Raw genomic sequence first — 27,305 nt, forward strand, 5'->3', positions numbered from 1 at the left:
ATGGGCACCCCGGAGCCTGTCTCATGGGATTATCTGTGAGCTGACAGATCCTCCCACTGACTGGGTCATCCCAGCCAGCCTGTCCCCTGGTTGGGGCACAGACAGCCCCTCACCTGCTTCCCATTAGCCATGCCCCCCCCTCCGTGCCTTTAAGACACAGCCCCCAGGTCTCCAGATACCCTCCCTCCAAGTTCACTGTAGAGGTTATCCTAGACCCCCAGCTAGATCCTGTAGTTTTACCAAGGTCAGGCTGGGGTTCTGCTCACTCCTGGGCTGGGCTCCACCTGACCTTCCAATTTCAGGGAAGTTGCACACAGTGTCTTTGCTGAGGCCCTTCTAGGTCCTATGAGAGTCACCCACAGATTCAAGCCTTATGCTGGTTGTGGTGCTATACACCAGCAGGGCATGTTAAAGAGACAGAGGTAGAAACGTCTATATTTAGATTCTATATTTAAATCTCAGTTGTGGCATGCATGTTGACTCCACAGAAGAATTGCAGGGCCCTGGCCAGGGTGATTTATTAGTCCAGGCTTCTACCTCAGTCAGCAGTAGAGACTGTTTCCCATCACAGGCATTTAGTTCTCCTTCCCCACCTTCCCCAGCCAGCAACGCATCAACCTGAATTACAACCCAACGTGCAGACCCTCTGCAGCCGCAGGCAGAAGTAGAGCCCAGAGGAGGAAAGACTTGAGTAGACATTTCCCTGACCCAACAGAGGAAGCATATACCTTACCCTCACCCCAGCTTCCTTGGTTCCCTTCCCACTCCATGACTGGAGGATCCCCCAGCCCAGTCTCTTGTTCAAGAGGAAGGTGTAGACTGGAACTCTGGGGTCCATGGTGGGCCCTGTGGATGGAAGTGGTAGACTGTGATACCCTCTTCGCCTGGACCTTCAAGCCACCTAGCACAGCACCTGGCCCAGAACAGGAGGTTCTGACCTTAGAGGATTTTTGTTCTAGGAGACACAGGAAGTGTATGCAAATTCACAGGTTAGAATTAGAAGGGCATCAGCAATGCTAATGATTACCCATTTATAGTGGTCCCTTGTCAGTCAGGTCTGAGACTCTAATACTCGGATACCTTATTCAGCCCTTGCAACAGGGTTGTCTGTCATTAAGGCAGACATTACAGATAAGCCAGTGAGTAAAGGTAAAGACTCAGGTTAATGTCAGGGCTAGCTGGGTGTGGTACCACACAGTTTGCATCCAGCACTTGAGAGGCATAGTCGAGCTATGATGTTAGCTCCAGGCCACCAGGACGACACAGTGAGATCATCTACATGGTGAGACCCTGTCTCAGAAGGCAGAACAAGAGTCAAGTTTGTCTGACTTCCAAGGGAGTGAACCTCTCTTGAGAGCAGCAGCCTAAGGCTGACTGTGCCAAGTGTTGAATGAAGATAGCAGCTACTGTGACGCTAATCAGTTTATTACACAACAGGCAGGAAAACAGCCTCCCAAGAGATAAACTGAACATGTACAGCAAAGGTAGCTAACACAGGAGTCCTCTAAGACCAGGAAAGGTACTGAGGCTCAAAGCTGGACTAAATGGCACAGACCTGTAAGATCAGTTATTTGGAAGGCCGAAGCAGGAGGATTACATTATCAAGGTCTTGCTGAGTTACAAGCTAGTTCAAGACCAGTCTGGGTAGGTTTACTGAGACCTTGCCTCAAAATAAAAACTAGAGAGTGCTTAGGCTGTATCCCAGCGGCAGAGCGCTCGCCTAGTGTGTATAAAGCCCTGGATGCAACCACTAATGTGTCAAACAAAACAAAACCAAAGCGCGCGCGCACACACACACACACACACACACACACACACACACACACACACACCCCACCACAATAATTCAAGTTCCTTTGAGGGTACACTCAGGGTTAGCCAATAGCTAAGACAAGGCTAAGCCTGGGTGGCCCAGTTAGGGCCTAAAGCAAGGGACATTTGCCATGAATCTTCTGCACTAGGGACCATGTCAGAGCCAATATCAAGCAAGTATGGCTTACAAATGAATAACTGAGCAGTGGCCCTGAGTGCCCAGGGATGACAATGGTTAAGAAGGTGGGGGCAGGGAGCACATGTTTACCGTGGAGACTGCGTTTGAATCCTAGCTCTATCCCTTATTTCTTATGCCCTTGGGCAAGTTCTTTACCCTTTCTGTGCCAGTTTGCACATCTGCAAAATGGGGTCCATGGTGGCATTTACTTTTCATGGTACAGTCGCTCCTTCTCTTGTTGCTATGGCAACATATCTGGCAAAGGCAACTTAAAGAAGGGCTTGTTTGGCTCCTAGTTATAGGGGATACAGCCATCATGGAGGAGCCATGGTGAAAGGAGTGTGGGGTGGCTGGTCACATTCTGTCTGTTCACAGAAAACAGATGAACACCAGTGCTCAATACACTTTCTCACTTTTTCCTTTATTCAGCCTATGCAGTGGGGCCTCCCACATTTAGGGTAAGCCTTCCTTCCTCCATTAAACCTCTCTGGAAATGTCCCCACAGACACACATACTGAAGTGTCTTTTTCAGGTGATTTCTAAATCCAGTCAAGTTGATAGTGAAGAGGAACCATCACACGGGGCTATTGTGACACAAGTTGTTTATTGCTAACCACTATGTGGAGAATTCGACTAACAGACACCTTACAGTGTCGGGTCCCTGTGGATCTTCTGAGATGATACTAGCCTAGGGGAAATGTAGGTTGGTATGGAAGCAACACTGGGGAGGCGAAAAGTGGGAGCACTAGGTGCTGGGCTTTAAGAAGCACCACTCTGGGGGAGGGAAATGCAGCCTAGGATGTGGGGGGCTGAAGCTGGGGTTCCATGACTTCTGGGCATACAGTCACTGCTGGGGTATCACACAGAGGAGTCAGAAGGGAGTTGAGGGCCCTTGGGCTGAGGACTATTCCGGGGCCCATGGGAATGGGGATCTCAGCCTTAGCTCATCAGTGAAAGTCCTTAGCTTAGCCATGGTTGTCTGGGAACACAGAGAGGCCTTCTGTGGGAGACTCGGGCAGCGGCTTGGTAGTCGAAGGCATTGTTCATGCTCGCCATTGCAGTTCTCGATGAGACAGTCCATGTTTATCCACATTGTTTACTGACTGTTCATCCTGGAAAACAGATGTGTACCAGCTCCTAAGGGTGGACCAGAGATTAAATACTTTTTGCAGGAAGGAATCTGGGAAGGGAAGCTTATTAGCTAAACCCCCAGGGCCTTTAGATACCTCATTAACACGGAGAACTTTGTTCTGGGCCACATGACCTATGGTGCAACAGCCCAAAACTTCAGTGTCCCATGTGGAAGCGTGGCACGTGTTCTGGGCAGGAATCTAGAGGGAACAGGGAGCTGCCTACTGTCTCAGGCGGGCACCTGGGTGCCCTTACTAAGTCTCCTGGCGTGGTCCACAGTCACACAGTAATCTATTCCTTGGTACATTAAGGAGAACTGGACCCTTCTGTGTAACTCAACCATTTTCAGAGCGTCTTCATGTTCCTCTCATTACCCAGATGAAATAGCCCGAAATTAGGTGTCTCCAAGATGTTTACACACAAGGACCTGGGTTTTAAAGGCAACATGACAGTAACATGCCAGTCAGAGAAGCTGCTTTGCTCTTTCTTGGGGCCGGCACCTGAATCTAAAGATGAAGGGATTCATCTGCCCTGGCTCATTGCTTTATGGTTTATGGTTTTTGTTCTCTTCTTTAAGGAAGAAGAGAGCCTGGGATGTCTGCAAAGAGGAGCAGGGGAAGTCAAAGCACCAGGCTAAGCGATTTCAGAGAGCTAGATGCATGTTGGATTAAGAACGTGAAACCCACGTTTCTCAGGTATTTCCACATCTATACTTCCTTGTTCTAGCACGCAAACAGCAGACCCACCATGCAAACAAGAACGATGAGACTCCATTGTCCTATGCAAGTTGCTTTGGGGGGAAAAGAGCTAGTCATAGGGACTTTCCAGCCCATAAGGCTTTGTGACTTTCATGTTCTGACCCTTCCACCTGGCTATTATTAACTATGCCACCACATTAAAGCACATCCTGGGGCTCAGCAGGTCGCAGACCCAGCAGGCACTGTATCTAAATACCAACCAAACAGACTTGCCCTGGAACATTTCCTCTATCAGCCAAGGCTCTCCCCCTAGAGACTTAAGACCGCATACATGTTGCCTACAGGGAGCGTCTAGGAATTATGAGAAAGAGCAGTCTGTCACTAAAATCACGAGGGGGTTAAGTCTGAAGAAAAAGAGGCTGAGGCTGATATCTGAGCCAAGTGAGGTTCTAGGACTTAAACGGTCCTGTTCCCCTTGTTTCTCCCTTAGCCATAGGACACCTGCTCTCTCCATTGCTCTCCCACATGAAACTGATTCCTTTGATACACACAACTAACTCTCCTCCTTGTCCCAAACACCTCTGTCCCAGTGAAGACCCAACCAAGTGACTTCACTTAAACCTAGCACTAACTGGCTTGTGTGAGGGCAGCTAAGGAATGTCATCCTGAGAAATCTGAAGTTTCTACTGAAACTATAGCAAGCCCAGGAGTCAGGAACACGATCCCCAGCAAACCCAGAACCTTAAAGTAATCCAGACTGACGTGGGTAGATGACCAAAGTACCACGTCCTCCTTCCCTGTACACTAGTAGGAAAGGCAGGAAGACAGGCAAGCACTTAGCTGGGCGGAGGAAGAGATACTTTTGAAAACTGACAATTTTCAGACATTTCTATGAGAGAACCTTACACAGCCTAGACTGAACTTGAACTATTTAGCCAAAGCTGACCTAGAACTTCTGATTCGCCTGCTTCCCCCTCTCAAGTGCTGAGATTACAGGTGTGTGCACTGCTATGCCTGTCCTATGTGGTGCTGTGTGCGGATGGAACCCAGGGCTTCTTACCTGCTAAGTAAGCACTCGATCACCTGTGCTACATCCCCAGTCCCCAGAACCTGCATCTACAGACAAGGCGACAGGGACAGTTTTGCTTTCTTTTAATGTAAACAGAATACACAAACACATTAAAAACCCCACCATGACATGAGACCACACAGAGTTTTGTATATTTACAGGCCATGACAATCAAGAAGAAACCAGCACCTCTGGCTTCAGGAAGCCTCACTCCACTTTTGACCACATCCAAAACCAGGGTGCAGAGGCTGTGGTATCTATCACTTCTGGACAAAACTCAGCAGGATACCGGAATGACACGAGATACCCCCAGAGCACAACCAAGGCGCTGACTCTGTTCCTGGCCCTCATGCCACCCCTCCTTCTTGACCAACTGACGTGCCAAAGCAGCTCAGGAGTCAGCATGGCCTCAAGACACAGCTGCCGATGAGAAGGGACACAAGGCCCTTCTCAGCTTTTCCCAGCCTGGGGCTACTTGTGAAATGAGTTTCACGCAGTCAATCCAAGGGAGGAGGGTAGAAACTGGGGAAGTGGAGGAAGAGTACATCCCAGCTTGGAGATGACTGCTCCTGAGTAGGATGCTGGGAATCAACCAGAGGCTAACCTGGGTTCACTCACGGGCCCAGGACTGGTTCTGGAGGACTCAATGGAGTTGTGCTGCCACCTGGAGGGCAACAGGAGCACTGCAGCAATGGCAAGGACAGTCCCTCGGGTATGAGACAGATCACAGTCTTTTTCATCCCTCCTCACTGCAGCAGCTCTTCCCAGGAAATGGGCTTAGAGAAGACCTCCCTTTCTAGCCATAGGTCATAGTTCATCTGGAAGTCCTCAGGAAGATCTACCCGTTGGCCCAAGACGCTCTGCAGGCAATTGTCCACTGGCAAGAAGTCAGGGTTGCTGTGGGTCCGGTCATAGCGCCGGGCATTGAAGCGTTCAATGTTGGCACGGAGAGCACACTCCTCTGCTTGGAAGTCCCATGGCCGGGCATCGAGATCTGGGAAAAGCAGGAAAACCCAGTTAGGATTCAGCCCTATATAGCTCCTCATGATTTTAACCAAAAGGATCACTCCCAAACCCTCAGAAAGCTGAATAGAAATTCTTTCCCAGAAGTACGGTCAAATCTAAGGAGACAATCCTTAACGCTGAAAAAGAAACTTGCAGATAGATGGGAAAGCCTCCTGCCCCTCCAGGAGGGGGAACCAAACTCTTTATTAAGCACAGCCTCCCCTTGGCTCCAGAGGACAGACACATAACCCTACAGTCCCTCATCTGCTCATTCTCTCACCTCCATGACAAACGTCATGCACCACCTTGAGCCCAGATGCCAGGTATAGAGTTACAGAGAGATGTAACACAGCAACACCCACACAGACAACAGCAGACTGGGAGAAGACGCTGTAGACAGCCAGCAGTCTACAGAGGCCCAGAAGCAGGAAGAACACTGCTAACGCTCAGGGACTAAGGATGGTTTCCCCTGCCCCTGTGCAGTCTGTCTGCAGGCTCAGCAGGACACTGGAGAGCGTGGCTATCTGTGGCTGCTGGGATCTGCAGCGCTCCTGGGAGCAATGCTCAGCAGGTACTGAGGGTCATACTCTGTCTGGAGTCTTGGGTGTGACAGAGACTTGGGTGTGACAGAAAAGAAAGCCACAGACTATGGGACCAGGCGAGTGAGTGAGTGAGCACCCGTCCCTGTCTTAACGTTTGATTTCATTCCTAAGGGAATTAGAAAGCTAATCAGGAATTTTACTCAGGAGGCAACAGTACAGGATGCGTATGTTGAAAAGATTACAGGAGCCAAATCTGAGGCCGACAGTGGGAGGAGAAGCTAGAGCAGAGCCAGTGAGGATCTACTGCACTCAGGCAGCCAGGAGGTAGTAGGCCAGGAGGTAGTAGGCCAGGAGGCTGCAGCAGAGATGAGGAGTGGGCAGAATCTTACGGCAAATTCTAGAAAAGATGGAATTTAGAGTGGAGGGACAGAGAAACAGATGAATGCAGATTCTCAGCAGCTTCCCAAAGTCTTGCCCAGAGCCACAAAAACTAGATACAGGCCCTGCTCAATGCCTAAGGGCAGAGAAAATGAAGGTACCACAGGCAAGGAGTCCAAGGCGTCCCCTGCCCTACCCTCTCCCGCCCGCGCCGCAGGTGGCCTCACCATTGCCGTAAGCCCAGTCGTCGTTCAGCCGGTGCCGCACCTTCTGGTAGATGGCAGACATCGTCTTCATGTTGCTCTTGCGCCACTGTCGTCCCAAATACTTGGTCTGCACCTTGAGCAGCTTCAGCACATAGAGCTGCATCATGGCCTGCTTCACCTTCAGGGCCCGCTTCAGGATGGGCGCCGACTTGAACACCACCAGCATCTGGGCGGCCATGGTGGCAGCCATGGTGAGAAAGCAGTAAGTGTGAGTGCCACTGCACGGTCCCTTAGCACTTCTGGGGTAGCAAACGGGATGACAAGCCATGCAGTTTCTCTTGAACTCACTAGTCTGCTGGCATCTGGAGCTTTAAGCACTACAACTAGCAGAGCTATAGGCGAACCACAAAGGTTGGTCACCCTAGTTACGGGCCACTCTGTAATCTGGTTTCTGAGAACTCATGGACCTTCCTTGTTCCATGGGCAACCCAGGGTTAAGGTGGTTCCTGACTCCTGGCTATCATTTCCCACCCAGGATGAGGAGGACAAAGTGTCTCCATCCAGGAGGTTTGTTTGAGGTCATGACTGAGAGTCTCTTCCAGCTTCTGCTTGTACTCATCAAAAAACCAGAAGTCTGCAGACCTGAATGAGGACAATGCTGCCAGGCAAGCCGCACCTGAGAACCTGTCCCAGGTGGAGGGGACACAGCACATCCCAGGCTGGTTGCTCACCACTCACCATAGTCCTTGAGTGTTTCCACTTCGTTAGCTTGTTCAAGATCCGAAGCAGATTGATGCAAGAAAAGAGATTCCTCCAGCAAAACTGGTTGTTGTCACCAGCTTCCTACAGGGAAAGGCCAGACACAAACACAGCTGTCACGGCTGCAGGCTGTTCACTGGCTGCTCAGTGCAATGTCCAAAGGCCTGACTGACTTCAATGATTCTAGAATGCCCATCTAACAGCCAAAGGGGAACTCCACCCACAAGTTGACAGAGCGTCCAGGATTCAAGACTCTTCCTGCAGGAAACATGAGCTACAAAACTAGGCAGCAGGGCCCCAGACTTCAGTGGGAAGGTGTAGACAGCTTGAGTGGGCAAGTTCTAGGTCAGCAGCCCCTGCAGAACATGCCCCAATAACCATATACCCAACCCCCAATCATTCTGCTCCACAACAGCCCTCTCCCTGACTCTATGACCATTTCTGGTACTTTAAAAGCCAAAGGTGACCTCTTCTGGAAGACACCTTTGTGTTGGGGGAGGTAACGCTCATACCAAAGGGATAGCCAGGGAGATCTGAGCCACTCACCAGACTCTCTGCGGTTAGCTCTGGAAGCTCGTTCACCACGCAGTGAGGGTAATCCAAGACAGAAATGCTACAGAATGCAAAAAGACCCAGATGCTCGCTGTGAGCAAAGGCTGGGTCTGCCAGAGCAGCCGTGATTGAGTTGAAGCAGAAGTAACAATCCACCTCGCCTGTTCTAACCTGATTTCCCTGGCTATAAGATGAAGAAATAAACTTCAGTACGTACAGTCTCTCTGTGACTGACTGAGTCTGTAATGTAATCAGTAACTGTAAGGGGACGTGGAGCATCTATTGCAGCTTTTCCCTTACCATGAATCAAGGCAAGTGATTTATGCCAAGCCCTCTTAGAGGCCACGGCTATCTGGACAGTTCCCATGTGATGCCTCATACTGACAAGCAGGTGCTATGGGGAACAGTGGGCACGAGGTGGGTGTATACAAGAATCATCAGACAAGGATTTATAGTGCACAAGGCCAAGCTCTGTATGAAGAACTGGAGGGGAAAGGGAGGAGGATAGAAGTGACAATTCTAGAACCTAGGATGAGAGCCTCTTGGTCAAACACAAAGTCACTAGAGTAGCTAATCCTATAACTGACACACTGTCATTCATTTTGACTCCCCAGGCCTGGCAAAATGTTAACCCATAGAAGCTTAATGAAAAAGCCTGCTGAGAAGTCTCAGTGGAGACAGCAGGAAGTGCTGCCACCTGGCTACACCACCCTTTCTGGTCTCTGATCCTTATTACCTGTTCTTGGCAGTGATGTAGGACATGATGTTTTGATTGAAGAACTTCAGGATCAAAGGGATGCAGTTGGCAAATACCAGGTGCTGGGCCATGTACTCAAACTGAAACCAACAGAAGAAAATCAAGCATACCTCTTGTTCTCTTTTCTCTACACATAAAAGGCCTTGGCTGGAGGGCCTCATGTTAGAATGCTCACACAAAGTTCAAGTGGGCTCAGAAGTGAAGCCTACACTTAGGGGATAGGGGAGCTTAGGCCCTGCCCAGCCCATAGGAAGGCAGACAGACCCTACAGGTACCTGGTAGATGTGGTTCAACTTGAAGTGCTTGAGCAGCAGCAGCAGCACAGCAGAAATGGCCTTAACGATGACCTCTTTGTGGCGGTTCACATCCACCCCCAGCTTCATGCTCTGCAACACTGTGGTGCTAGAAACACAAGTGCCTGGGTGAGTCACCAGCACACAGCACGTCCTTCTGAGGTGTCCATGGAGGAGACAGACTCCAGAGTCCTCTGGAAAAGGCCCACAATCCTCAAACTTCTCAGAGGTCAGCCTGAGGGTTCTAGCTCCCAAGAGACCCAACTGGGAACAACTTCTAGCTCCCTCCAATGCACAATTAGTCCTCTCTCTGCTTCTCCTCCTTCTCCCTCCAATGCACACTCAGTCTTCTCTCTGCTTCTCCTCTAAAACTGAACTTCTTTTCCAAACTCTCCCTAAGCTTTGGCCACTCTGTTAACTTGAGTCCCCAAAGTATGTTCTGTGGCATGCCAGTAGGTGGGAAATTTCACTCTACAGTGGCGTGGTGGGGGATGTTGAAGTTAGACACATTTAGGGAGCACTAAATTATATATTTCTTAATTCAGGACTTCTCATTGCAAATCTTCAGAAGAAATTCAATATTTGATCATATTTCTTAGGATTATCAAGATGGCCTACTGCTCTGTGAACCCCATTCTGGTATGAGCCAATCTCTGTCTCTTGCTCACCTGGCCACCACCACCACCAGACCTGCGGGTCAGCTCAGAACAAGGCAGCCCTGGCAAGCAAGCAGGTCAGGTGTGGGCCTGGGTCTTTTCTCAATGCAGAATATGACCTCAGGCTGTTCTCTTGCAGGAAAAGACCTGTCAGCCAGAGAGGAAGAATAGCTAAGAGTTTCACTCTCTCCTCTTGAGTCATTTGCCAGAGTTCTGCCTGCCAGTTGACTGGCCAGTAGGAGAACTCCACACAGGTACAGGCTCAGTGGTAGCTGGCAAACTGACCAGGAGCTACCCGTCCCATGCAGGATATGCCAACCACACGGCTCTAGAAGAAGGACTCTGAGAAAGCCTACTGCTCATCTATTTTACAAAGGAAAACTGGCATCCTAATTCATTTCAAGTTCAGTCAGTGACAGTCTGTGTTGGGATTCAGGCCAAGCCATCTCCCTACCTAGTGAAATCTGTCCAATCAATACCTTTGTCTGAACTAGAAATTCCCTAAACTTCACCTGCAGCAAAGCGGGGCCAAGCAAAGAAGCCCACCTGAAGACTCCTGGTCCACCCTCCACCCTCCATCACAGCACTGATACTCACGGCATCTCCTCAGGCAGGACATCTGCCAAGATGTTGATGGAGTCTGTCTTGGCTTTTGACGTGGGAGCTGCAGCCAACAGGATCTTCAGGAGAGCAATCTGGGAAAAACAGACCACCCAGATGAGAATCAGAGCCTAGGACCATAATGAAGCCCTGAGAAGTGGGACTCCTGAGGGTCCTCAGGCGGCAGGAGCCTTGTAGGGTGAAGGAGAGCAGCCGTGCTCCTTCAGGGCCTCACCACGGGTGCTTACTGAGAGAGCACTCACCATATACTGAGGCAGGCTAGGGAGCAAGCCTTGATAGAGGGTTTCTGCAGGAACTTGTTCAACTTCCTCTTCTCCCTTTAAAACAAAACCTATGCTCAGGATACAGTCCTGAGCCCATTTACTAGCTGGCTAGAATAGAGTCTCTAAGCATCAAAGTGAAGACGCTGGTGACACTGACAGGAGGCTCTAAAACATCCCAAGAATGTCACTTGGAATAGGTTAATACTGCGTAAGGCACCACAGTTGTGCACGTTAGCAAACACCTGTAACCCAGCACCAAAAAGGCTGACAAAGGTGTTTGAGGCCATCTGGGCTACAGATAGATGTTACCTCAACAGACACTAGATAACGAAGAGAGAAGGCACTAGTCTAACACTGGTCTTTTACAGGTAGGAAACAAAGCTCAGAGAGATCAAGTTTCATGCTCAAGGTGCCATTCACAGACTGAGAGAAAGACATGGATGGGAATCTCTTCAAGGAGAGGCTGACTCCCGGAGCAGCCTTGTGGGCCAGGCCCAGTTCAGAGACTGAGAGCAGTTGGGGACTTTGTGCCTCTTAACTCACCCCTGAGAGAGGAGAGCGAAGGTATTCCTCCTCCATCTGTGCCTGGACCTCTGCAATCGATGTATATTTGTGCTAAGGAGAAAGGCAGGAAAGAAGGTGCTGCGAGAAAAACTCTGGCCAGACCCCCCCCCCTCACCTGGCAAAGACCCAAGATTTTATTTTGGTCTTCTGAAAGAGGGCTAAGTCACAACAAGATTCCTAACTTAAAACTACTTCTGACAACCTGTGTGAAAAACTCATAGTAGTTAGCAAAAAGCAAAGCAAAGTGGAAAGGACTTCCAGAGGCAAAAATGACAGGAGAAGACATCAGAGGCAAAACTAACTGTATACTCAGAAGCCTAGCTGCAGACCACCTAGGACTACCAATTTCAAAACTGGACTTAAAAATATCACAGCTCAGACACATTGGAGATGCTCTCCTGACCCTTCGTGTCTTCTCCCTGCTAATCCTTACACCCACAGTTCCCTCAGCTTCCTCAGAGGCGAGCACGAGAGAAAAACAAGATAGTCTGAGACTCTACCTGCCTGTGTGCTGAGTGCCTGGGTCCTGCCTGCCCTCCAGCTCTGTCTGGGACTAGGTAACTGAGCCCGCACGGTTTCTAGAGTATGCTAGTAGCACACCACCATGGTGCTCTTAGGCCTTGCTCTCCAGCTATTCTATGAACACCGAAGCTGACGGCATCGTATCCACTTGCCAACGCCCCTCAATTGTCTTAGAACTTGGCTAAGGAAAAGGGAAGGCTACTCGCGGGCTCCGTGCAGTCTAAAGACTGATGTGTACATATCTGTAGACGATGCATACTCATGAAGAGACACTCCCCAGGCTCTTGCTGGCAGACAATAGCCCTGAAAGGCCTCTCCCTTGGCCCAGGCTCACTCTATTCTCCTGGGACCAAACAAAGCCAAAGGTTCCCTTAGCACCACTTACTTGTTTCAGTGTCTTGATGCTTTCGTGGATTGGCCTTGGCAGCCCCACCACTGTGTCGGTGTCACTGGAGAATAAAGAAGGCCTTATGCTGAGCCCAGACAGCCACTCACCAGTCCTCTGCCCCAAGGCCAGGCCAGTGAACTTCCAAAGGACCTCAGGTCACACTCACCTTCCCAGAGTGTAGCCTATGAACTTGCTGCGGCTGGATTCAAGGAACATCTCAATGTCTTTCTCTCTACCAAGCAAGAAAGAGGGGCAGATTTTATCAAGCACTGTTTCAAGGTGTACCAGTCACAGGCCTCTGTTCTAATAGGCAAAGCTTCTCCAGATGTTTACTCCCAGACAGGTAAAGGTATCTTACAGTAAGGGGGAAAATCTGAATTCTGGCTACTTTGTTTCTTACGTAATTTTGTTGGGTTCATAAATTTAAAGTACGTTTATATTTCTATAATATGCATGGCCAGCTGACTCAAATTAGGGAGATATGTAAAACTTAAAAGCACAGCTTATTCAAGTAATAGTAACATTTAACACTTTTAAACACCAAGAAGTGTAAGAGATACAAGCTACTAACTTTAAACAGGTCATTTTCTTGTCTCAACAGAACCCCCTTGGCTTTGGGGATGACCCATTCTTCTCACACAACACAGAAAGCCGAGGACAAGCCTCTTTTATATCGGTTCATACACACGTCTCTTCATTAAGCTGCTGCCTATCAAGTATACACTTTTTATTTTTGTTTGTTTTCAAGATAGGGTTTCTCTGTGTAGCCCTGGCTATCCTGAACTTGCTTTGTAGACCACGCTGGCCTCGAATTCAGAGACCCACCTGCCTCTGCCTCCTGAGTGCTAGGATTAAAAGCATGTGTTATCATGCCCAGCTAAGATACACCATTTTAACATTTCCAGCTACCTTCTCACCTATTAACTCACCCAAATATATTGTTTAGAACATTGGGATTTTTTTTTTTTTTAAAGATTTATTCATTTATTATATATAAGTACTGTAGCTGTCTTCAGATACACCAGAAGAGGGCATCAGATCTCTTTACAGATGGTTGTGAGCCACCATGTGGTTGCTGGGAATTGAACTCAGGACCTCTGGAAGAGCAGTCGGGTACTCTTAACCACTGAGCCATCTCTCCAGCCCACATTGGGATATTTTTAAAACTCTTCATCTATCATTTCAAGTTTGACCAGTTCAAATTACTGACACAGGAACCACACACAAGGGTTATTCTGTGTGACATCAGCAAGGCCACCCTCACAGAAGTACCCAGGACAGCACAGAGTAATGTAAGATCATCTTAGTCTTGCAGAGGACCCCAGGCCAGCACTGGCCTGAGGATACCAGGGCTCTCAGTTCAAGTGCATTCTAGAACTCTGAGACTCACCTAACCTTGGGAGCCCAAGGGAGTCCTTTTGGGCAGGTGAGTCTGTCAGTCGGAGGGTGCTGTAGTGGGGGAGGCATCACCTCATCTCGCTCCAGGGGAAAAGCCTCCCCCTCCAGGCTGTTGTCGTCATCATTCTCCTCTTCCTCCTCCCGAGAGTCGTCAGCCTTATAGGGATCCCGCTCATTGAAGGCATCTAGATTGTCCTGCTTTATCAGAGCCTGAAAGCACAGGGGAGAGCTGAGAAAAGCAGCCAACCAACGAGATGGTGGCTGAGGGACAGATTCAAATGGAACTCATGTGTCCCAGATGGAGACTGAGAACAGCGGAGAATATGGTGAAGGAGTTAGGGCTAGAATGAAGTGACAAGTTGCGACCATGATGTAAGTACCCACTGCACACTGGACCTGAGGCTGGAGACAGTATCCCTGCTGTGGAGGCACTCCTCCTGGGCAGCTTGAGCAGAGCTGACTCCTAATAACCCACTGGCCCCAGGGATCATGCACCCCACCCCATCCCTGAGTATGGACTCAGATCTCTCAGGAGGCCTGGGGCCCTGGGTTGCCTCACCTTGTGCTCTCGTCGGCCCCGCTTCTGCTGCTGCTCAATCAGGTCCGAGGCAGAGGCTGGTGGGGAGGCAGCCCTCATGTTCCGGATCACCTTGATGCTGTCCTCAGGCAGGGGGGGAAGGCCCAGGAGAGTGCGCTTCTCAGCCTTCATGCTCTGCAGCTCCTCGAAGCCGCCCAGCGTGCACTGTGTAAAATGGGGTTGCAGAGCTTAGGCTGCCAAGTTCCTTTTGACATCATTATGCTAAAAGCACAGATGACATCATGAGAACCCAGGCCTTTGTAGAGACCCACACAGCACAGCCACTTGCATAAAAACTAAAGCCTAGACCAGAGTCCAACACTCTCTCTCTATAAGGGACAAGAGAAAAGGGAGAAAGGAAAGAAACACTGGCTGACGGAAGCTGGAGCATGGTACACACAGCTCTGTAGGGGTAATACAGTCTCTAATTTTAAAAAGAAGCAGGTTGAGCACGCTAGCCGAGGCTACATAGAGACCATGTTTTTAAACCAACTGACCAAACAACCAACCAAACAAGACAAAGTAGAGCCAGTTCTTTCCAAGGTCAGCAGATTAATGCTTCAAAACCACACATGTCAATCTTCCAATGACTGAAACACACTGTGCACAGCTCAGATAAAATGATAAATTAAAACAAAATAGAAAGCTGTCCAAAGCCCTCACAGAGGCCCAGGCTCTGGCTGCTCAGTGCCACTGACCCCAAGTAACTTAGCCTTCCTCTCAGCCTGAGTGGGGCTTCCTGAGGAACCAGCAGGTCTGGTCAAGATAAAGCTTATACACACATTACGAGGTCTTAAACTCACTAAGCTCTGGTGGCAGAGCATCCTGGAGAGAGGGCTTCTTGCTTGCCCAGGGCTTGGTTTCTGACAATGTCCCCATCCTAAGTGTGATGGCCAGTCCACCCAGTATCCATCCTCTCCCCAGGTGGAAACAGAGTCCATTTCACAACACATCCTCGGAAACACACAACCTAGAGGCTCACTCTTGCTTCCTTTAAAAGACATCTTGGTGGGTGGAGAGAGAGTTCGGATGTTCAAGGCTAGGCACATAATACAGAAGTCATCTGCCCAGTAGATTTTCATTGCCCCAAACCACTTAACAAATACAGGTTTGGGAGTGGTCTCCAAAGAGGCATCTTGTCTGAGGGTGAAGTTCTTGTATGACTGAGAAAACAGCTTTAAGAAAAGCTAGGGAGTCAATCTAGTGTCACCTGAAGGCCTGCACCAACCCCCAGGTTGTTTAGAGAAGGGGTCTTATTACCATGGAGCCTTTGCTGGCCTCAGACTCAGCGATCTGCCTGCCTCAGCCTCCTCAGACTCAGCGATCCGCCTGCCTCAGCCTCCTGAGTGCTGAGACTCAAGGTGTGGACCACCATGTCCTATATTTCTTTTTCATCTCTTTCCTGGAATTTTTTTTTAAATTTATTTATTATTATGTTTATATGAGTACACTGTAGCTGTCTTCAGACACACCAGAAGAGGGCAACAGATCCCATTACAGATAGTTGTGAGCCACCATGTGGTTGCTGGGAATTGAACTCAGAACCTCTGGAAGAACAGTCAGTGCTCTTAACCGCTGAGCCATATCTCCAGCCCCTGGAATTTTTTTTTTTAAACTGAGTCAGGCAGCAGATACTGACAAGGCTGAGGCAGGAATACTTCAAGTGTAAGGCCAGACCTTCTGTCAAAATAAAAAGTAAACAACTGAGAATGGCTCCATGGGTAATAGCACTTGTTTGCAAAAGATGAATGAGGATATGAGGTTGAATCCCCAGTGTTCATGTAAAAAGCCAGACAGCTGCATGTGAGATTGTAACCCCAACAGAGGTGGTAGAAACAGTAACACTTCTGGGGGCAGCACTGCTTGCTGGATACCAGCCTAGAACCAGGTTCCATTAGAGACCCTGTCCCATGGGAATACAACCAAGAATGAGAGAGCTGGATAGAGCAGGAAAGTGATGTCGCCTCTGGTCTCTGCACAAGGGTGTATGCAGCCATACAAGTGTGTGCATATACCACACACACATATATATACAAGTGTGTGCATATATCACACATAAATACACAAGTGTGTGCATATACCACACACATATATATACAAGTGTGTGCATATACCACACACACATATATATACAAGTGTGTGCATATACCACACATAAATATACAAGTGTATGCACATACCACACATATATACACAAGTGTGTGCATATACCACACACACATATATACACAAGTGTGTGCATATACCACACATAAATATACAAGTGTGTGCATATACCACACATAAATATACAAGTGTGTGCAATACCACACATAAATACACAAGTGTGTGCATATACCACACACACACATATATATATATACAAGTGTGTGTATATACCACACATATACCAAATATACATATACAAATAAAAAGTCAAAAAGAGTGCCAATGGGTGAGCTGGAGAGATGGCTCAGCAACTGGCTGTTCTTCCAGAGGACCTGAGTTCAATTCCCAGCAACCACATAGCAGCTCACACCTATGTGTAACTCCACGGGATCTGGTATCTTCACACAGAAAACACTAGTACATATAAAATAAAATAAATAAAACAAAACAAAGCGCTCCAGTGATGTAGCTCAGTGAAGTCTGATTGCCTAGCATGCACAGCAAGGTCCTGGGTTCAGTCTGAAGCGCCACTAAACATTTCTAAAACCAAGTAGCTACATATTCAGTACTCAAAAGAAATGTAGACATTCATTCATCATCACCCACGGGAGACTGGCTCTGGGAATTTCCCCTCACCTCTCTCCCATGGTAGATAGCACATCCCTCATTTGATGGAATGGTACTTGTGTTTAACCTATGCACAACCTTCTGCAAGCGTGAATCATCCCTAGATTATTTCTAATACCTAGTGGTACATGAATTATTGGTATAGTAGTTAGGGAGTAATAACAAGGTCCTTACAGTCAAGACCAATGCTGCAAAACTCATTCTACAACCTCAGACTATAACTCATGGATGTGAATCTACAGGTACAGAGGCCAACTGTATAAAGAGTCTCTTTCCCGCCCAGTGTCCTAGCATCCGAGTGCCCCCAAGAGGGTGCTCACCAATACAGTCTTCCAGAGCAGCAAGAGAACTTTCTTCATGGGGAAGTGGGGGGCATGGCCACTGCAAAACTTGGTCACCATCCCAAATAGCATGATGGCAAATGGCTCGTTGTTGTACAGAGGGGAACCTGGAAGTGACTCAAAGGTATTAGGACCCCAAGCAGCAACAGGACCCACCCAAAGCCCTTCGGACTCAGCTCCCAAGCAAGGCCTTAAGGGAGGAGCCCCAGGGTCCTACCCAGCTCAGCTCTGAAGGTCTGTCGCATCGTTCTCCACTCGGCCTTGTCACCATCGCAATCCTGGTGAACAGTCTCCACAATCAGGTACATGATGTTCAGCAGGACCCTGAGCACAAGAACCAGCTTGTGAGAGTAAGACGGGGACCAAGGGCATGCCTGTTACACCAGGTCTTAGAAAGCTGAGGCAGGAGGGTCTCGAGTTTCAGGTCAGCCTGGGCTACATAGTGAGCTCAAAGCTAGCCTAGGTCATGTATGAAGACAGTCTCAAACAAAGAAAAATGTGAGGGAGGAGCCCTTGGGCTTTCTAACTCCCTGACTTAGATGTAAACATCTGTGCATGGGGTAGGGATAGCTGTAATACAGAGACACCCGAGAAAAGAAATCACACCCGAAACCCTGAAGAGCAGAGGAGTATTTTAATCTTTCTTCCCAGACTATAACTCATTCTATTCTCTCAGCGTCTAAAAGGAGCTTACTCAAAGCTGACAAATATGAACAAGAATGGCCTAAAGAACTCACTGCCGTAAGCCTCAGGGAAAGAAAAACAAAACAACATTACTTAAGAGTAAGTTACTAAGGTCAAAGCAGGGCAGGATTACAGAAAGGAAGACAGAGCCGACCAGATAGAGTGGAAAACAGGAGGTGAAATGCAGAGACCCTGACTAGAGTGAGGAGAACCACAGTTCAAACTCCAAGAACAGATTCAACCCTAAGATATGGAAAGATGACCCCATTGTTTAGCGTTTGTTCCTCCTGTGCAGCCATGAGGCAGTCAGGATAACCCAGTGTGGGTGGGGATAACACTGTGTGCAGTGGGTGCTGGGAGCCCGAGAGCACGGTCCTGGGTTTTGTCCACATAGAAGGTACTCTACAGTCAGCTTCTTAGCAGATCTGTTAAGAGGCTCGATCCTAGATTTCCTTTGGATTTTCCAGGCTGCCCCCCACCCACCCAAGACCTCGTCAAGGCCTAATGACTCTCAGTGAGCCTATCGCTCGAGCTGACTAATGTGTGCAAAGTGATACACGCACAGCTAAGACATGCTCAGCCTCGCTCTGGGCTCACTTTCCGGCTCAGGGTGCCAACCAGGCTTGTAGCTCATCTCACCTCAGGTCTGTGCTGTCAGCCAGGGAGATGGCAGGCTTCCTCACCGCACTGCTGCATGCGGCACTGTTACTGCAGGAGAGATCTGGATCAGCTCGAGGTAAGTGACACCCTTGACAGCCCTGTCCCATCAGGCAACATGACACTGCGTGTGTTTAGGCTCTACACGACACCTTAGCACACCACGCTGGTTAAGAACTCAAGCCCTGGACCAGACTGTCAAGTCTCAAAATGTGAACCCTGGCTCTAACATTTACCCGTTACACGTATGTGGGCAAAGTGGAACCAGCTTCCCTGTGTCTAGTTGCCTCATCTACAAACTCAGGATGATGACAGCACTTGCATCATTAACATGAGTTGGAAATGTAATCCCGGAAACAGTGCTGAGCACCGCCCGAAGACGCAGTACTCAGTGTGTGCTTTTACTTACTACTGTATTTATTTTCATTTAATTTTGTTGTTTGGTTTTGGATATGGTCTCACTAAATAGCTCTGACTACCCTAAAATTCACTATTTAGACCAGACTGGCCTCTGACTTGTAGCAATCTTCTGTATTTACAATGGCTATTATCCTTAAATGAGCAGTAGCTGACCTGCCCATGAGACAAAGGGCCAGAGGTAAACGCTTTGCTGCCCACAGGTCAGAGCTGACCTTGGTGTCCTGCTGAAGGGAATATGCAGAGGGGCCCACAGTTCAAGATGAGAAGCTTCCTTTGGGGGTGTTTTGGGCCTGGGCAGGATTTGCCCAGGTAACAATGGTCCAGCACTATAGAGTGTGTAGAGCCAGCATAAGAACCCCTCAGTATTTCTATCAGCATGGGGACCTCTCACCCTTCTCTATAATTCTCTCCTCCCCGCCTCCATCCATCCCTCCCTCTCCTCCCCATACTATTTTCCAAGGAATCATTAAGTAGGCTCTCCATTATTCAACCCTGTATATTCCAAACAGCCCTTACGTGTCTCGAATGTTAGTTCTATAAGCCCGGGCCCACCTCCCACTGCTCCCTTCCCCACGTAAGCCCCTCAGTAGAAGTGCTCACTCTATTTCCATGTTCAGAAGCTCCACCAAGGCATTGAACGTGCCCACCTCCAGGAGCAGAAAGATGTTGTAGCGCATCCAGAACTGCACTTCTGCCTCGGAGCTGCACTCTCCAAAGGTTCCTGTAAACACAGGGCGGAGCTTACCGAGCCCTCCACACATTATCCAGGCGTTATCCCTGACAGAGGTGCCAGGGGCCATCCTCACCTTGGGCAACATAGAGAATTGCTCGGGCCACCTTGAGTCTCTTCTCTCGGGCAGTGACTTCCAAGCCATCCAGAAGCCTCATGGCATGGGTACGGTGCTGGTTGGTATCCAGCTCAGTCCACTTCTTGTCTGTCACTGAGGGGGAGGGGACACTTATAATTGAGCCCACACAATTCCTCACAATGGAATGTCAGGACAGTCACAGGACCAGAAGGACAAGTTACTCCTTCATAAGGGATAAGGTCACACTGCTGTTCTGTAAACTGGAATCCCCATCAGAATGCCCAGAAGGCCCACTCTACATGTCAAGTCTGGTCTTTAAAGAGTAGCACAACAATTTTTCATGTTCCTAGATGGCTTAGATCAGTTAGACAATGAAGAGAAGTCCTGTGCTGTCCTGATGGAACAGGGAACCAAGAGGTGAGGGGAATGATCTTACCATGGATCCGGAAGTCCTCCTCAAAGCATTTTCGATTCATCAGGAATTCTGGTCCTTCTGTATAGCTGTAAAGCTCTGTCAAGAGCAAAAAATCCTATCACCATGCTCCACATCAGGTCTCACATGCAGCAGAGACTTTAGGCTTTCCTTTCCAGCCCCAACTCTATTCCTGCCTGAGTCACAGTGATTCTCAGACCACTCTTTCTAACTACTGAGTGGGGAAGGCCTTGGTGTTCTGATGTGCTAGAAGAGATAACTCCGGCCACTGCACTGTCAGTGGAACATAAACCTGGGCATTTCCTGTAAGACTTACATCAGACTGTGCTGACCATCACCCTGAATGGTGTCTTTAGTGTCACGTCCTGAATAAGGATTATGAAGGCTGGAGAAGCAGCTCATGCTGACCTCACATTCTCCATCAACAACAATTAGTAGCCATAGATGTGCCAAGATTCAAGCTCAGTTGCTAGCATTCCTGTGGCTCACTCGTGTGTGAGAGATCACTGTCCAGTTGCTGCATCATGAGTACCACTAACTGCCTTACATGGAACTGGGCAGTCAGCTGACTCCAAACCAGAGTCTTCCCGGAAATATAGGACAATCCCAAATACATGGTCCAAGTTAAATAACTAATTCATGTTTCAGATATCATTTATAGGAATAACTAGGAAAACAGCCAGTCTTAATTTTCTTAGGAACCCAGTCAAAACTCCTGTCAAATACCACAAAGGCCTGTTCGTCTTTACCTGCGAGCTCTGCAGCCCACTTGTCTGTGTCGGCATACTCAAACTCCAGGTCTGGTGACTCAGAATAGCCCTGGTGAATAGAAATAATGTCACGTAAAGATCCTCCTGAGTGTTTAAGGGCAAACACACACACTTCAGAGGCTGCACTGTGTGACATCAATGACTCGACTTTTTTTTTCTTTTTTGATGTCGTATCACAATATTTTGTCTCCTAGACTAATGAAGTCCCCTTTTCGCCCTGTCCAGCACACTGTATTTCACCTTCAAAGCACCCACTCTGCATTAGTTATTCACTGGATTTCTTTTTTTTTTTTTTCATCTTATTTCCGTGAGACAGCAAGCTCCTCGAAACAGAAACTGTTTCACTGATATCCATTACATACCTGCTCGACAATAAACACTAAACTTCTTTCTATGTTGTGCAGTAACTGACCACTCCATATAGTACTGCATATCTAGGAGTTTCACTTCTTTCTGAACTGTGGACTATAAACAGCTAAGGATAAAATGAGCATTGAAACGCTCACCCACCCTGCCCCATCTCTGACAGAGAAAGCAGAAATGGAACAGATTGGCCTCCTTCCCACACACAGGAGAGAATGTGATGAGAATCTGTTAGGGATAGGTGATTCCTGAGAACACGCCATCTTGGGAGTCTTGCAATGGGACAAGAGGAGCATCAAGATCCAAAGGATAAGCCCAGTCCTGACTAAAATGTACTTGGAGGACCCGGGCACAGTCCAGCGTAGGGTACCTTGCCTCGTATGCGATAGACCCTGGGCTTAATCCTCAGCATATGGGTGGGGTGAGTAGATGGAGGGTGGAGTCAGGGGAAAACCTTATAATAGAAAATGACCCCTCACAAAATGACATAATACACCCACAAATGCTAACTGTACTCCTTATTCATGGATACTAATGGACACCTTCATAAGCTACTGAACATAGGCTAGAGATATAGCTCAGTGGTCAAATGATTCCCTAACATACGTAGGGTTCTGGGTTCAAGTCCCAGTACCACTAAAACACAAATAAAATCAACAGATGCACACATTACTGAGGTTGAGGTTGAGGTTGAGTTTCATTTACAGAACAGGAATGACAAAAATCTGCTTGGAACTTTAAGACCTTTCTTTCTTTCTTTCTTTCTTTCTTTCTTTCTTTCTTTCTTTCTTTCTTTTCTGTGACAGTTTCATACCCATTACACAATATTATGATGTTATTCACCGACAAATCCATTACCATTTCTTAGTCCCTCCAGTGTATTTAGGTAAAGACAAGGTTTTACTATGCAGCCCAGGCTGGCCTTGAACTCTGATCCTCCTTCCTCAGCTTCTTGCACGTTGAGACTGGATGCGTGTTGTGACTGGAACATGCTTAGCTGCCTTGGCTACTTTTGAGGATTAATAAAGTTTACGTAGCACATACTGGGCTCTCCTCCAATGTCAGCCTCCTTGTCCTCTAGACACTGACCAGATTCCCAAACTACTGACTTCAGCTGTCACCAGTAGAAGTGGGCAGCATCAGCACCTCCTATGCAAGGAGGCAGATCGATTTGATGAGCCTTCCAGATGTCGAATCCAGTGAGATTAGAGGGCAGAAAGAAATTAAAATGCATGATGGAAGCTAGGGTTGCACCTCAGCAGTACAGTGTTTGCCTACCTTGCACACAGAATAGTAGTAATAAGGCAGGGCAGTGTTGGCCACACCTTTAACCCTAGCACTCAAGAGGCAGAGGCAAATGGAGCTGCTCCGTGAGTTTGAGGCCAGCCCCATCCATAGAACAGAGTTCTAGGATAGCCAAAACTACACAGAGAAATCCTGTCTAAAACAAAAACAAACAAAAAAACCAATAGGAAAATTAAAATTTATTTTTACCTGCTGAGCCATCCCTAAAACACTTTTTTAAAAATGTATTTGTCTATCTGTGTTACTGCATGTGTGTGTACAAGTGCCCATGGAGGTCAGAAGTGGGGTACTGAATTCTTACGAGCTGGAATTGTGAGCCGCCCAACATGGCTGGTGGGATCCTCTGAGAGAGCAGCAAGTGCTTTAAACCACTAAACTATCTCTCCAGCCCACTCAAACGTTTAAAAAAGAAAGTTGGGTGACTGGAGAGATGGCTCAGCAGTTAAGAGCACTGACTGCTCTCCCAGAGGTCCCGAGTTTAAGTCTCAGCAACCACATGGTGGCTCACAACCATCTGTAATGGGCTCCGATGCCCTGTTCTGGTGTGTCTGAGGTCAGCGACAGTGTACATAAAATAAATCTTTAAAAAAAAAAAGTTGAGGGTGTAGCTCAATTCTCAGGGTCCTCTTTAAAAAAATTGAACAAGTCTGGCCATTAAAGGTCTCAGAAACTTAACTTTGATACTCCTCCATATTCGAGAGATCACTGAAAGTAACCACTGATCCTCCACCATTCCACAATAAAAGATTCCTAAAAGGTTCATCTTTTTCAAAAAGGCCACTCTAAGCTCATCCTCTCTACTCTGTTCATTTGTGACATGTTTTATCAGAAGTTGAGCCTGCAACAACAACAAAATGCTTGAAAGGAACTGATTTCAGAGGATTAAAGACAGTATCTTTAGTCTCTGGTACGAGCTGGAGCATCAAATTTGAATTTGAGGAATTCCTTCTCAGTAAGTGCCTGGCTGCTCATCACACTGGAAATTGTCTCAGGTGGAGGAGATTGCATAGTAAGCGCTCTGGGAATGAATGTGCTGATTAAGAAGCCCTGAAATGCTGCGACGACGATGGGGTGTGTGTTCATTCATGAATTCTGCAAACGGAAGCAGTGGGAGGAATTTTAACTTGGGGTGAGGCGAATAGCTCCAGACTGCGCGGGCAAAGGGAATCACAGCTCACTAGCAAGAAGGAGAAATCCTGCGCCCTTTGTGTACTTCTAATCCTTAACAGCTCAGCACTGGGCTCACTGGGCATACTAAATATGCTTTGCAACGTCTGGCCGCGGTTTGATCCTGCATTGACTAAAATTCGGAGGGAAAGCCAGTGTGCTCTCTCGGCTCCTCTCATAACCTGGGGCCGAGCAGCACAGAGAGAGAAGCTGCTCTGTCCTAAGCGCCGGCTAAGCTCTCCTGGGTCCCCGGCGTCGCCCACCACCCTCCTAAGATTAGAGGCCGGAAACGATGAGGGGCTAACAATCCTGCAGACCACCGACTTTGCATCCCAGGAGGGCTGTGCCTCAGGCCACGCCCCCGAGGGCAGACCCGCGGCCCCCGGCTTCAGGATCTTCTCCCCGGGCCGCAGCAGAGTTTGTGACACGGCTCCCGGCTTTCCTCCCCGGGGCCGTGGCGGCTGCCAGCCTCGATAAGTGCACGGTTCTCAGTCAAGTGACAGCTCGTAAGCCCCCTGTCAAGCCACCCGGAAGTCCGGCTGGTCTCGGATGCCGCCCCGGGACCCCCTCTGCCACCCGCCCGATGCCAGCCTCGCCCCCCTGTAGCTCTGACCTCCGAGTCTTTGCGTTGGTTGCGGTTGAACTCGCGGGCTTTGCCCGCCGGCAGGAGGCCTCCGGCGGCCCTCGGCGCCCCAGGAGGAGGCTGTGCGGTAGCTGGCGGCGGCGGAGGTGGCGGCTGGGGTTGCTTGTTGTTCACAATCAGAGGGCCGGGACCGGCGGCTGCCGGCTCCATCTTGGCTGCTCCACACCCCCGGCTCAATTCGCGGATGGCCTCCGTCAAGCAACTCTCGCGTGATTTCCTCCAGGAAATTTCCCCAATCGCCATATTCAGTGTGGCTGCGTGTGTTGAAAGCCGCAGCTGCCAATCACCTCCCGAGGTCTTTCCCTTCTTTGTCATTTAGTTTCTCCTCCCCTCCTTCCTGTGGAGCTAAGCCAGAGGCGTGCGGTTGGGCTCACAGGAACCCCTTTAGATGTCTTTTTATCTGTGAGACTTAATGGCCCTCCCTGTTCAAGGTGAGGCAGGATGAAAGGGGAAATTAGGGAGACATCAGTAGAGAAAGGAATCCCTTACTCATGGGTCTAGTTGAAGAGTTTTACTAGCAAAGAATTTCTGTACAATTAACTACTGGTTGTGGCTTTTCCCCCACCTTCCAACTGAAAAGTCTAGGACTTTATATAAGAAACGCCTGTGCAACCCTAGGGACTCCTGGTTTTACTTTATCAGATTATAATTCTATCCAAGGTACCTCTAGAGCCACGTTCATAATCTCACTTATCAAAAGAGACAAAATGCACAGGAGTGGAATTGGGATTTCTTAGCCTTATAACTTGAGAACCACCAAAAGGTGTGTATGGCTAATACTAACTGAAAAGTCTCCCTTAGGGAGGTGATCCCCACACTCTAGGATGTCTTACTTCCCTTCCTTTTAGCACCTTTCTTCTAACCCTCATGCCTAAAGGCTATGTTAGATTATCTTTACTACAAGTCCCAACTCTGCTTCAGAATGGATAAGCTTGAAATTCCAAGACACAAGTTCTGGTTTGAGGCATACACATAGTGCAAAGATATAGACGCAGGCAAAAGACAAACAAACAAAAACCACATACACAGTCAAAAATCCAAATTTGGATTCTGGTTTGGCCTGAGTTGATGTCCCTAAAGGATTAGGGGAATTCCTTGTGGGGCTGAGGGTGACAGTATGGACTTGTATCTGTCCCCAAACCACTGACAAATACTTTAAGGACATAATAATGAGCAAAACTAGAATTCTAGTCTTCGTGGAGTTTTCATTCACATGGGAGGAGAGAAATGAATAAATAAAACAGAAAATGAAAATATAACAGAACTCATGGGGTAAGTGGAGTATGTTTAATAATCTCTTAGAAATGACCCTTGCTAGAAAGCATTAACTCCTTGCTTTTCTGCCTTCATTTTGTAGCTGTCTCATTTTCTCTGAGTTACCTGCTCACCCTATATTCACTCAAGGAGCAATTCTCGAAAAACTGGCATCACACCTCATTCTCCTTCTTGTCTGAGTGCCAAACACATAGGAGTAACCAAGATGTTTGTACAATGTCCTCTTCCAGAAACCTTCCTCCCCAAGAAGCACGTGAAAGATTCTCGGTCGCTGGCTTCAACCCTCTAGTCATCAGGAGTGGCAAAGCCTCACAGGACAGAGCATCTCCAGATGACAGCTCTTTCTGTCATGGCATGTGCACCCTGGAATAGAAAGAATCCTCCTGAGAAACAGCTCGTCCCCTCAAGCAAAAAGGACTTCAACCTTCTCGTAAAGCCACCCGTAAGAGGATGATCATTCAGACCACACCTGACCAGGTTGGCTTGATTATTCCTACCTCACCCCAAACTCAGTGCTTCTATTTAATCCTAAAGCTCTTGTAAGTTCCCCCAAAGACAGTAAACCCTTTATATGTTTCTCTTTCTGGAATGCACATCAACGAAATCTTTGTGTTTTGTTGTTGTTGTTGTCGTCGTCATCGTCGTCGTCGTAATCTTCCTCTTCCTCCTCCTCTTCCTCCTCTTCCTCCTCCTCCTCCTCTTCCTCCTCCTCCTCCTCTTCCTCCTCCTCCTCCTCTTCCTCCTCCTCCTCCTCCTTTTTCTCCCTGTCCCTACCTCCAGCTCCTTCTTCATTTGTCTCTTTGTTGGGTAAATTGAGATCCCTGATGGACTGAACTAGTGGAGTGGAGATGCAAAAGCCAACATTTTTGCCCCAAACACATAGATTACAGATACAGGAGTGTAGTTTGATGGAATAGCTTTGTGTGTGTTACTGGAGTTGAAATTGAACCCAGGGCCTTGCACACCAGTCTCCCCCATTTCTAAAGATAATTAGGTAAGACTAAATGTGGCCTGACTGTTGACAGAAATGTAGCAAGAGTGGTGACCTGTCAATGTCACTGTAAATACTCACTGTATTTGCTGGAATTTTTCATATGGAATGTGAGACTAGGTGTGTGTGTGTGTGTGTGTGTGTGTGTGTGTGTGTGTGTGTGTGTGTGTCTGTGTGTCTGTGTGTGTGTGTGTGTGTCTGTATAATCCAGGGCCTCAGGCGAGATAAAGTCTCTATTAACTGAGCAATCTCCCAGGTCACAGAAGGAACTTTGAAAGCCCTAAGAATAGGAAGACAAGCCAT

The 27,305-nt window shown here is 48.2% G+C and overlaps 1 protein-coding gene and 1 long non-coding RNA gene across 2 annotated transcripts; one reads left to right on the forward strand and one right to left on the reverse strand.

Moving 5' to 3' along the window:
- Positions 1 to 4,954: 4,954 nt before the first annotated feature.
- On the reverse strand, positions 4,955 to 24,900 carry Strip1 (striatin interacting protein 1). The gene is given in 21 exon segments (NM_001399218.1): positions 4,955 to 5,882; positions 7,041 to 7,245; positions 7,758 to 7,862; positions 8,325 to 8,391; positions 9,067 to 9,167; positions 9,363 to 9,489; positions 10,634 to 10,731; positions 10,900 to 10,974; positions 11,464 to 11,535; positions 12,392 to 12,455; positions 12,561 to 12,626; positions 13,785 to 14,002; positions 14,352 to 14,534; positions 17,465 to 17,592; positions 17,703 to 17,809; positions 18,809 to 18,877; positions 19,847 to 19,967; positions 20,053 to 20,187; positions 20,492 to 20,566; positions 21,238 to 21,307; positions 24,707 to 24,900. Coding segments are annotated over 21 exon segments (2,514 nt in total). The 5' UTR covers positions 24,887 to 24,900; the 3' UTR covers positions 4,955 to 5,634.
- LOC134485949 (uncharacterized) lies at positions 24,484 to 26,604 on the forward strand. Its single transcript, XR_015676762.1, has 2 exons — positions 24,484 to 25,031; positions 26,242 to 26,604. It is a non-coding gene; the product is annotated as an uncharacterized LOC134485949 (long non-coding RNA).
- Positions 26,605 to 27,305: the final 701 nt, after the last annotated feature.

This window comes from Rattus norvegicus, chromosome 2 (assembly GCF_021556685.1).
Source record: "Rattus norvegicus strain SHRSP/BbbUtx chromosome 2, alternate assembly SHRSP_T2T, whole genome shotgun sequence".
NCBI classification, from domain to species: Eukaryota; Metazoa; Chordata; class Mammalia; order Rodentia; family Muridae; genus Rattus; species Rattus norvegicus.